The sequence below is a fragment of the Chamaea fasciata genome, unplaced genomic scaffold (assembly GCF_029207755.1).
Source record: "Chamaea fasciata isolate MVZ Bird 193981 ecotype frontalis unplaced genomic scaffold, bChaFas1.0.hap1 SCAF_5, whole genome shotgun sequence".
Taxonomy (NCBI): domain Eukaryota; kingdom Metazoa; phylum Chordata; class Aves; order Passeriformes; family Sylviidae; genus Chamaea; species Chamaea fasciata.
In genome coordinates, this window is record NW_027094090.1 from 40,516,353 (window position 1) to 40,528,975 (window position 12,623).

A 12,623-nucleotide genomic window follows, 5' to 3' on the forward strand; every position below is an offset into this window, starting at 1 on the left:
TGCTGTTATTCTTCACCTTTATACTTGTTTCATCTTGATTGTTTCCAGCCCTTGAGAAATTTGCTTGCTTCTTGAAGAGACTTTCTTGCTGTGTATGCTAAACTCTTTCTCAGAAACTTAATGACTACAATTATCTGTCTTAACACTAATATATAATATATATAAAAACATTTAACAGGCTTTCTGACATCCCATTCATATATATTGTTCTTCAAGATTGCCTGCCTCAGCCTCTCATTGTAAAGGATTTCACTTCAAAAAATGTTCAGTTTCGGTAGTTTTGTATATGACTTCTTAAGATTAGCAATTTTGAAATAATGGATGCTATGTTTTAATTTAAACAAGCTGTGGCAGATGACCTAATAAAACTATATTCAGAGATTAGGTTTTCTAATGTCTTGTCCCTCCCTTCGATATACTTTCAGGACTGTTTTCTTAAACTTCCCTAGTTTTTGAAACAAAATTTAGGTTCTTCAGTTATTATGATTAAATGCAGACATTTTCCATGTTCTCCCTGCTATTCCATGATTTGCAATGTAGAGCAATGGAAAAGAAGTAGCTTTTCTGAAGTAGATGAGGTAAAATTTCTCTTACTTTGAGACTTTTGACTAAAGCTTCACAGGTGGTGCTCTCTTTGGCAATTCTATTCCAACAATACTTTTCATCTCAGCTATGCTGTTTCAGCACTAATAAGGTCTTAACTTAACCTCTTCACTCAAGTGTCTCCAAGGCTTTTTGTGGGTGGGTGTGGTTGCAAATGTACAAATTAATTTTTCTTTTTCTAGATCTCTGCACATTTAAAACATAGAAAATAATGAGATAAACGAATTATGGAAGCCTTGAGAAATTTGTGGCATTCTCACTAGCATTTGTTTGACCCTGCAGGAGAAGCCTATATGAGAATGAGCCGGCTGCCTGAAGCAGAGCACTGGTATGTGGAGTCACTGCGATCCAAGAACGACCACATCCCAGCCCATCTCACCTATGGAAAACTGCTGGCTCTGACGGTGAGTTTGTCAGCATCTCCTGGGAAATAGTCTCAGGTCCTTCGAGTAGGTTAGGGAAAGGGATGGGAAGGCTTTGGCCTGAAAATTGTTTATTGCCTTGTTTGTCACACTGTTTCAGTTATTCCTTTTAATTAAGGACTTCGACAGCATTGGGGGTTTTTTGTGAGACATTGCATCTATTTTTGAGGTAGTACCAACTCTGCTGGAAAAAACCCCAGTTATAATTGCACAGAAACTCTGTAATGCACAGTAAGTTCTCTTCATAAAGCCTTTATTATAAGTTCTTTGGATGACAAGTGATGGATTTAATTCTGTAAGATATTCAGTGTTTGACTCAGGGCTGTTGGAGCAGCCTATGGCTGGGTGTCGTATACTTTGTGAATAACATCTCATGCTTTGAATTTACACTTTAGGAGTATCTCTTTGAGCATGTGAAAGGAACTACTCTACTATTAAGAGCTAGTTCTAAAAAAATCAGAAGAGTTGGACTTCTTTATTTCTGTAAAATTTACTTCAATTTGGCTGCAGGTGTGCTTGTAGCTGCAGCTAAACTAACCCCATATGATAGTTCTAGCAAAGTGCCAGTCCCACCTTGATGTTCACACGTTTTGAAGGTGAAAAATGGATTTCTATTTTATTAATTCAAATAATTCTTTTTTAAAACTGCCTTTCACTTGTTCTTCGTTTCTTGTTCCAATTTTTCTTTCATTTTTTATCTAGTCTACATTTGCTTTCATTGTTTACCTTAGTGGGTTCTTGTTTGCCTTCTGTGCTCTGCTGATACACCTCTGTATGGTTAATGAGTCCTTGTGCCTCAGTCTGAATATTCCTCAACTGAATGTTCCTCAACTTTTCACCTGGTGATAAGTTTTTTCTATGGTCTTGATTATGTTGTCCAGTCTTCAAGCAAAAAATGTCTTTTATCTAGTGGAAAACAACAGCTCATAATTAACTCCAGGAGATCCATTACGTTAAAAGTATCTGAATTTGGAAAAGGGGAAGGAATTACAACAAAAGTTGTCTGTATGAGTAACAGGTGACAACATCGTTTGAAAGACTTAAAAATTGACCTGTGTTATCATGTAATATTGAATGCAGAGTTTTATCAAAAACTGCCTGGAAGGGAAGGCTAAGTTGTAATGAAAGTCCAGGTGGTAGTGTCATATCCCCACTGCCTGTCAGTTCCTGGATAGGCCTTTTTTTTTTTTTTTCCCCGGAACAATTTCCGGTTACTGTTAAAATTTCTGGAATATTGACAAATATAGGCACCCAGTGTTTACCTTCTTCTAGAACAGAACTACAAATAGGTTATACAGGAAAATTTCCTTTGCTTTTCTAGCACATATCTTTGTATCTTGCACCTAAGATTAATAGCAGAAAGTCAGTGTTTTTGGCTCCTTCTTAGCAGATCTTTGACACAAAAGTGCTAATTTATTGGAATTGCTGTGGGGAAGTGTTGTGGTTTAGGAATAGTATTTCCCAATTTAGTGTTCCCACTGTAACACTCCAAACCACACACTACTCTCTCTCACTACTCCCTCTCCCTCCTGCTGCAGCAGGTTGGGGAAGAGAATTGGAGGCACAAAAGGTAAAGGTCATGGGCTGGAATAAGAACAATTTATTGCAAACAGTAATAAAATAAGAAAGCAAATAGTAACAGGAATGATATTATTAACAAAGTGTATGAGAGAGGCAAACAATTCACATGGGAATGCTCACAACACAGAAAGCCCCAGCAGCGATACCTGACTGTGCCACCATGCTCCTCCATCCAGAAGTGACCCCTTTCCCTCTTTCCTGGATGGGGAGGTGGTATAGAATATCCTCTGGGTCCTGGCCATGCCCCGTCTTGGCTACTACAAAAATTAACCCTGTTCTGGAGCCAGGACAGGAAGTAAAGAGTTTTCTTAATAAAATCCAAATTTTTGTTTGCTTGTTTTCTGTTATGCACACACCCACCCCTACCGCAGTACTCCTCTGGTTAATTTTTTTGACTGCTGAGCATGTGAAATATGAGGTCTGTTAGGGAAAATCTTGCAGTGGTTCTGGGGAACAAGGTCTCACAGTTTCTTCAAAATAACAAAATCCCCAAATCCCAGAAGTGTACAAACGTTGTGAGCCACTAATTTTTTTTTTTTAATTCTGTCCCCTCATTATAAAAGTGCAGGTATAGGATTAAAATTTAATGTTATTATCCCAGCTTTTAGAAGGAAGCAATGAAAAATCTTCATGAGTCCTTACAGTAGAAATTAACAATTTACATTTCTCTGGGGATATAAATGGAAGAAAAGATTGGGGTGTATCTTGCCTTGAGCATCTGAGTTGTGTTTGTGGAAGAATGCGTCGCAGCAAGGAGAATAACACTTCTCTGTGTCTCTTTTCTAGGAGAGAAATGTTGGATCACTGATGAAGTGAAGAGTGTTTGTAGGTCTAATATAGATAGAAATTTTTTTCTGTCAGTGAAATTGGGGGTGTAAGTGAGGAGAGGAGGTAATTTTCAGACAAGTTCCTAAGTTCCAGCCAAGGGCAATTCTAATGTAAAACACCCTAGCAGTAAAGTCAGACCTGTAAAGTTCACAAATTCATCTATGTTTTACTTCCTTACTTTAATTCTAATGAAGTGGCTTAATTTTAACCTCAGCTTTTCTGCCTTCTCAAGTCTGTTGCCAGTGTTAATGCTTCCTGAAGCAGCATCACATAGAATCAGAGAATCATTCAGGGTGGAAAAAATACAAGTAATGCCCAAATGGATTTGGGCGTGCTGCTGTGTATGCAGGAAAAACCAGACCAGCTTAAGAGCTTTGGAGGAATAGTTAATGAATTTACAGTCTTGTTACCTAATATCATAAGTCACAAGAATTTCCTACCTCCTATATTAGTTCATGTTATATGTTTATATCTAAGAATTACAGTTCACTAAGCTGCAATTTTCTTGAAAATGTTAGGACAGCAAAATTTAATGGTTGAAAATCATGATTAGTAGCTCAGTTACTAGAATAATTGGAAAATAGCCAGTTGTCCGGGGCTTAGGTTTGTCTTTTTTTATATATTTTTGAAAAGACATGTAGCTGTTTAGAACTGTAGTGCTTTAGCATTATGTGCTTTTCATACCTTTAACATGTTAAATTACTTGAGGAATTTATTTTTCAATGTGACATGTTAGTTGACATAGCCAATCTTCTGTTAGCTTTGTATCGCAGCATCTGACCCTCATCCCTTGCTTAGGTAATTTATTTCTATATTACAAAGAAAAGCATAATTTTTTAAAAGGCTTTAAAATTGAAAGGCTCCCAGCTTTAGGATAAAAATGAGTCTGTCAAAAATGACAGTGCCAGGTGATGCCTTTAACATGTACTGTAATTCATTTTCCATTATATGAGCAGACCTTCTAGAAGAGAAGGTATTGGCTGTCATGCTAAAAAATCATTTGCAAGTCCTTTAATTTTTTTTTTTCTGCCTCTCACTTTAGTAATCCTAAAGAGAAGGCTGAGAAACCCTCCCTCCTAATATCTGGCCTCTCTGCCATCAGTCAGTGGTTGGTTGCTACAGTAGCATGCTAGTCTGAGAAGCTTTATTCCAATTACAAATAAATGTTTTTAAGTTTTGTTTTATCTGGTCTGAGTGAAGTTGATCCCACAAATGACCCTGCATAGTTTGCAGTAGAGGCTCTAATTGCTTAAGTACTTAAGGACAGCCTCATATTGTAACATTTAGTGTGTTGCATTGAGGAACTACAGGCTTTGTTATATTTCTCCGGAAAAAAATCCACGGTGTTGTCTTGCATTTTACATGGCTCCATACACTGCTGGTAATCTATTTTTTTCTGTCTTGAAAAATCACCCAAAGTGCTGTAAGAAAAATTTACGTTGCCTTGTAAAATTTCGGTGCTGAAGCTTCAACTATTAAATTCAGCAATAATCATCCTAGAGGATTCCCTATAATATATAATATTTTATTTTAAAATTTTTTTTTTCAAAAGGGGATTGGGAAAAGGCAGTCATAGACATGATACAGACTGGCAGTGTTTTGGGTTAATATAAAAGTTACAGGATCAAGTATCAACAGTGAAGTTCTATACTTTTCTTAAGTTTTGAGATAATTGCTCCTCAGTGAGTGACCATTTTTTTTTGCTTGCAGTTGATTGTTGCTTATGTTTTTGACAAATAGAAGGCCAGTGTGGTATCCTGGCATTTTTGGTTAGTTCTGAAATTACTCTGAGTGTTGCTGTCAAATACCCTACTGTATTCAGTAGTTGGTGGAGCACTTGGCTGTCATCTTAAAATAAGTAACAACGTAGCAATAAATGGAAGATAGGAAGAACAGAAAAGAATGGGACAGCAGGGGAAAAGGAGAATGGTGTACAATGAATAGGCTAATTCAACATTTACTATTTCTGTAATTACTTGCTGCTGGTGTTTCAGCACAGAAAGGAAATTTGCATTTCTGTTGGAAAAGTCTGTCATATTGTCATCTTTAATGTCCCTGGTTCATTGCTACTTTTTTTCCTGTCTCTCTAGATTTATACAAATAGGAGGAAAGCAGAAATGAGGGAGAACAGTCATGATGTCAAAAGAATCGTGACTGTCTTTAAGACAGCAATTGAAATGCTCTGTGTTAAATCTAGTCATGATCTTCCAGAACAGTTTCTTCTTTTGGTAATCAACTCCTTTAAAGCAAGCAAAAATATTTTTAGTAATACTTAGGGCATCGGTAAATGCCTACACATAGAGAAATCTTTAGTTAGTGAAAAGACATTTTCTGAACAGGTCAATTTAATTAGATCAGCAAAGCTCTTAGGTATTTTGTGTTGGGAAAGTATATCCCTACTTCCCGTGGCTAGGATGATTTTTTTCTTTTTAATGAAAATTGCATATTTCAGTAAAAATCACATTATGACAATATACAAATGACATTGAATCTATGAGAATGCTTTGCTTAAGAAATCAAGTTAAGCCAAGCAATAGCCACTGCTGCTTTTCTGTCTTGTATTCAGTTTGTCTTTGGAGCCTGGCACAGACACTATGAGGTTTCTTGACTCTTGAAATCTCTTGAGGATTAAAATTGATACATGCACAGTTTGTATTTAGTTCTGAGTTTGCAAAATGTCAGCTGTTTTCATTTTTGTTTCAATTCATTTGTAGGGACTAGAAGGAAGGGGTTTTCCTCTTCAGTGCAGTGGGTGACTTCAGAAGTGTGAGCCCTTTTTTTTTAAGGTTTGGTTATCTGGTGTATCTGGAGCTTTCACACCTCCAGTCTGAATGACAGGATTTCCGAACTACAGAAATTTCAATAGCTGATGTCTGTTGAGCTTGTATTTCTTCAGAGGCTGGCTGCGTGCCAGAAGTATTGCATCCATAGATACACTTTCCAGTCCCCTTAGGACATGTGTTTGGCTGTATGCCAGTTGTAATAGAATTGATTGTAAAGCAGAATATTTTCATTTAAATACAGCATATCTGTCTAGGTCATAAATGACTCTGGAGCAGGTATTTATGCACATAACCCCTCACTAACCTCCTTTAGGGATGTCATCTTTGGTATCATTCTCCTAACTTCCTGTAGGCAGGAAAGGGGGAGCCCTAAACTTCTCACTTTACTTGACATAAATTTAAACTTGTTACAGAGAACATCACTGACACAGGATGAACTGCTTTCATAAAAGAATTAGAGACCGCTTTGGGTTTGGAAGCAACCTTAAAGATGATCTAGTTAGAACTAGATCTTTTTTGTTTTATTATGTGATTGAATATAGCTGCTGTAGTTACTCTGTGCATAGTAATTTTATCAGTAATCATGGAGAAATAGGCTAAATTTAGCTTAGAAGAAATTCATAGGACTCAGTGAAAACAGCATGTGAAAATACTGAATTTATATTTTGACTGGACAGTGAAATATGTGTAGATATTAATACAATTCTTTATCAGAAAATATAAATTGTGGTTTGAGACTGAACAGAAAAGAAAGGGACTAACCTGGAAATTTACTTCACATTTCGTTACATATTTTTGATACAAAATGGTCAAAGCTTAATGATTGAAGTGAACATTTTAAAAGGGGTCTGGACAGTAAATAAATCAGAAGGTATGGAATGAAATCTGTTTTTTAAAAGTTTACGTAGGCCTTTACACAGTATTTCTTGTTTCCAACAGTGATGTAATGAGGTAAATTCCTTCTAGATTTCAAGGTACCACAAAAGAAAGACTAAAAATAGATACATCATTTTAAAAAAACACCAAACAAAAAACTCCACTACAACAGAACAACTGGAAAAAAAACCTCCAAGGGGGCAAAAAAATTATGCCTACATTTTATTTCTATATTGTTTTGAATACTTTAATAGAACGAGAATGATTTTGGTGATAGGAGACACATAAACCAAGAAAATGGATGTCAAATAGCCTTAATATATTGATGATTATTTCTTACGTAATACTTGAAGAAAATATCAGCTTAATAGTGTCTCAATCATGTCCCAAGCCACTGAAGTTTTGAGCTGTGCTTTAAATTTTTAGATTTATGTATCAGTTAATATGCAGTGATGTCACATTCAAAAATGTTTAAGCTCCGGTAGATTCCTGCCAAAGTCAATGGGCACTGCTTCAATCTCAACTCTCTGGTTATCATGCCTTTAATTATCACTGCAGATGTATACTCAAGAACACAGTTTATGTTACTATTATCTCAATTAACCTTGGCTCATGGAAGAATCACACTGACTTCAGTAGTATCTCAGTGAAGCTAATAGATGGATTTTTACTCAACAAAAATCCACAGGTATTTGAAGGAAGACTAATGTTACATATTAAGATGGATGTGAACCACTTAAGGTGCAAAAAGAATATAAAACTAAAAGAAGAGGTTGCATTTTATTGATTCTGCCAAGGCTTATTTCCAAAAACAACTAGGTTATGTACTGGGTTATTTAAGCACTATACAATGTACTGTATCGTGCAATGTGAGGACCCTGGTCCAGTAAAATGACTGGGAAGGAGTATGTTAGTCATGACCCCAGTGACAAAGTTTCATGGTTGTGTCACACTGGACAATAATGAGAAAGTTGCTTCACGTTTATTATAAAGTTTAATATATGGCAAATTACCTTGAATTGGTAGATAAAGATTTATAGTGCAATTTCCTCCAGAGTAATCCAGTTCATGCTCCCATACACTGAGATGGTTTCTTTGCCATGTTTGGTTGTTATTATTTTATTTTAAAAAAGATTAGATGAAAAGGCAGGATTTGTCTCCTTAATGCACAGGAAGTATAGAAACTGAGATAAATTCTAGACCTTTGATGTTAATAATCCAAATCTATATTTCAGTTGGTCTAGCATTTCACATACAAATTATGGTACAAGATATTTATATTGTAATTCAGAGTGAAGAGGGAAGGGTTGTAGAAATACAGCAAAATGAAGGAAAAAAGAAGAATCCCTTTAGCTACTAAATATTAGATATTAAAGTTGTTTTTCAACTACTAATATTTAGAGCTGGGTTGGAGAGCTTGCCTATGTCAATGACATCATTGTGAAATGCAACTCTGTAGTTTCTGTTTCATTAGTCCAGCTAAGTAAAAGCTTTTGAAGAATTTATTATTCATTTACTCAGTATCACGCCATTTCTGTTGTATTTTGCCTCAGAAAAGTTGTGAGGCAAAAGGAACTGGTTATAAAACAGGATATGCAGGTCTGCAGTTACTTAAATAAACATGGAAAGGAAGACACAGGTTCAGTTCAAACTGTTTTATTATCACTGAATATTCTGTGACTTTAAAATGTTCTAGAGAAGAAGAAAAAATCATGTAACACAATACTTGTTTTTCTCTATTCAGTGTGCACATTTTAATCAAACTTCCATTAATAAATCTTTTCATAATTAAATCTGTTTTATTAAAAACATGAATGTTTGCCAAAAAAAAAAAAATAAAGAACAGATGTGGAGAGTGACAGTGAACTGAATTTGTGACATAAATTAAGTTCTTTATGCAATCACATTATTACCAGTTACACTTGGTCAAACTATATTGAAGAATGAAGTCTGTGTCCTACTGGTGAAACCCACATAAGTTTTGAAGAATGATGAATATTTATGTCATATGAAGTTGGTTCAAATTGCAGAGACCACCTAATTTGTTGAACCACCTTTCTGGTTGCCACTGTGTCATCATAGTTTCCACAGGAGGGTTATTCAGAGCTATATTACTCTTTTCCAGTTTTACTGGCATTGCAGGGTTCCTGGGCCTCCAGCAGCCTTAAGTACAACAGCTGCCTCAACATGAATTTGGCACAGTTTACCAGAAAAGTGTGGAAAAGAAATGGGGTGGATATCAAAATGCCAGGTTTTTTCTCTGCTTTTTAATATTTTAAGGATAAATACAGTCTTCAACTAATATATGAATTGCTGTTAGCTGGCTGACACTCTTTTGTTCTGGTGATCATAGCAGTCATTTATTTCATTTCATTTCATCTGTATGAAAGCCCAGATAAGCTGTATGTCTGACCATATTAGCAAGCACAGATACATTGTTTTGGTCTCTAGGGAAGAAGCAACCAACAAAACAGAAAACCTCTTTCAGTCAACTGCAAAGAACTGGTCTTAAAAATCAAGCTCGTGAAATAGTATTTAAACATTTAACAATTTGTCTTCCAAAAGTGCAAGCACCCAGCCATTCCGATTTAGAGTCTGCATGATGTGTGGAGAGTGAGGTATTTCTGAAAGCCAGGACAACTTATGTGTTGGGTTGTAAGAGCCCTGTGTTACTTACCTGCACTTTTAAAACTTTTTTTTCCTTTTAAATTTGTTGGTGTTGCTGGAAGATGGTAATCAGGGGCAGTTCATCTCTATTTGGGCATGAGACGGAGGAGAGAGGGACTGATGTTTTCTTTATTAATTGAAAACTCCAGGAAGTTTGTCCTCATTATATGCTTTAGGTCCAAATCCAGTAAGGCAAATTTCAGCCAGTCTTCTGAATCAGTTATTAAAATGTCTTCATCCTGTTCAAGTTCTTTTCTTCAGCAAGGAGATGGACATTGATTGTTTTGTGGTTCTCTCTTGTTAGTCTCTGCACTGAAAAGGCATAAATATGCCAGTGCTTCTGTGCAGAGGATCTCCATTAGGGCTTGGGCTGGGACCACCCACTCATTTCTCCTGAGCAGACCAGTAGCTGTCATATAGCACCTTTTCATTAGGTACTGACCTGGGCTGGTGACCGAGAGGAGAAAGGTATCTTGTATCCCAATATTAATCCTCAGGGCTGTCAAGTATTTTCATTAAAATTTGTGAATAACTTCTTTATCCTTCAAGTAAGTCTGCTATCATGTGGTTGTAAACTTAACAGTTTTTTGCTTTGTAAAATTGCCAGAGCATGTCTTTGTGCATGTATGACTGCTGCTAGAAATTGGGACGTTTCCAGTGGCTCTCAATTCCTGCATTTGTATGGGTCAATTCATGTAACAGTGAACACACACACCAAATGCCTTCCTGCCCCAAATCGGTATTTTTCAACTGTTTAAACCATTTTTTGGATTTTCTTTAAAAGTTGTAATTTTATTTCCTTGCACCATCTGTTTTATTAAACACTGAGAACGTACAGTGGGAAAGGGACAATGACAGGATTACTGTCAATTAAACTGCACAGTGTCTGCATTCTGTTGGGTAGTTAAGAAGTATATTGGATAATTGAAAAAAAGTTGATAGATACTAAGCTAATTGTGAAATAGCCTGATTCTGTCAAGTGGTTGTATTTTACATATTTTGACACAAAAAATAATGTGTATTAAATCTGTGCTGAGGTACTGACATATTAGCAGTAAACTGCATTAAACAGGATATTTTTGCGGGTGTGATGCGAGGCTCCTCATAATGCCAGTCTGCAAGAAAACACTTTTACTCATTTTTTTAAATAGTTTTTGAAAAATGTGGATAAATGAAAGTGATGGCCAATGTGAACAAGTGGAGCTTTGCTCATTGTTTTTAATCAGATAACTTTATGCCGTGGTTGATATAATTAAAGATTTTTCTCCCCTTTATATCTGAATGACCATTTGAGCCTGTAAATAGCACAGTTCTTTGATGTTATGTATGCTGGCACCTGTCATCATCGTGTATTGTAGGTCTCCTGACTAGCCTGAACTTGAGCGCAGTATGCCATTTGGAAAGTGACAAAAAGAGTAGAGCAGTCATGTATTTTTGGCGATTGCGGTAAATAAAAATTAATCATGTTTGACAAATGTTTGTGGCCTTATAGTGCTGTAGGTAGAGGCTACAATTTTGTGACTGTATTCAATGAACTGTGCTTTGATGTTCTAGAAATAGACACAGAGTGCAACCGGCTAAAACAAATTATGTTAGTCTGTTAAAAAAAGGGCAATTATGCAAAATCTGTAGATGTTCATTCTGTCAGTATTAATGATACATATGCTTAGTGCCTCTCATTTTGAAGCTTCTATGCTAGACTTAGATAAGCCGTTGTAACAGACCACAATTGCCAGCCTCAGACTTAGATGTGCAAAATTGAGTGTTTGATTATCACCTCACCCTGCCAATTGTTTTAATTGATGATTATTTTCTTCTTAATTTTTTGTTCTTAACTATAGTAACATGCTATTTAAAAATAAGTCTGTTTAATATATTTATATGTGTGTCTTTACTGCACTAGTAAAAGAGGAAAAATCAGTCTGGGCTATGTGTTTTTCGTGTGTCATATGGTTTTTTGTTTTGGGCTCTTTGTTTGTGGGTTTGTTGTTTGGGTTTTTTATAAAACAGGATGAGCCACTGCAGTATAAGATAGTGTACTCTATCATGTAGTTGCACCATTTGGTTGATAGGAACCCTGTGCCATGTGGATTTGGCTTTAAGGCATATGAGTTTACCAAAAAAAGTTTACTAAATAATAAGGCTGAATTCTTACCTCCAATGAACATTGATTTAATGAAACTGGAATCCTGTAAATGTTAAGCCTGCTTGTACCTCTGCCAGGATGATCTCTTGAAATGTGGCCTCTGTGTTGGTTTTGGTGGAACCTGGTCTTCATATAGTTCTTGGTGTGTTGCACAACTTCCTTCACTCTATTTTATTGTCTCTAAGACCCCTGAGGGAAATACTGAGAATCTAAAGCAGCTGTAATCATGAACAGACCTCATTATTATTCCTATGTTAACTTGTGGGATAGTGCAGGATGTGTGCCATGTCTGTTTCCAGACCACAAAACTTGAGAAAGCCTGTAGAGCTGTATCTGTGAAATAACACTCAAGGCAACTCGAGAGATGCAGTCCACAATGCCTTTCTTCCACAGGGGTCAAGCTTAACTCGTCTTTATTCTGCAGGCTGCCTATTTTATAGCTCAAACCACAGCAGCTAATTTTGTGGGGTTGGGAATAAACAGGTCACAGGTGTCTTACTGAATGCATGACGTTGATTCGTGTTTGAGTATCAGACTAGACTAATCCAATATTACTGTTTTTTCAAGAATAATGACCACTAGTGGATCTGCTCTGGCACTTCTATACCATAATGGAACTATGATTTGGTGATGCCAGTGATAAGGAAATCTCTGTCTCAGAAAATGTCTGTTATTTTTACCATCAGTTCTGTTAGGCTTTGATTTTGCTGCTTTTGG

General features: G+C 36.2%; 1 protein-coding gene across 4 annotated transcripts in view; it reads left to right on the forward strand.

Annotated features, from left to right (window-relative positions):
- The window catches only part of TMTC2 (transmembrane O-mannosyltransferase targeting cadherins 2), a 236,503-nt gene that overhangs the window by 179,625 nt on the left and 44,255 nt on the right, over window positions 1–12,623 (forward strand). For all 4 annotated transcript variants that reach the window (XM_066183320.1, XM_066183321.1, XM_066183322.1 and 1 more), the window contains one exon: window positions 886–1,007. In XM_066183320.1, the coding sequence (XP_066039417.1) occupies window positions 886–1,007 (122 nt within the window). The remainder of the gene's footprint in view (window positions 1–885; window positions 1,008–12,623) is intronic.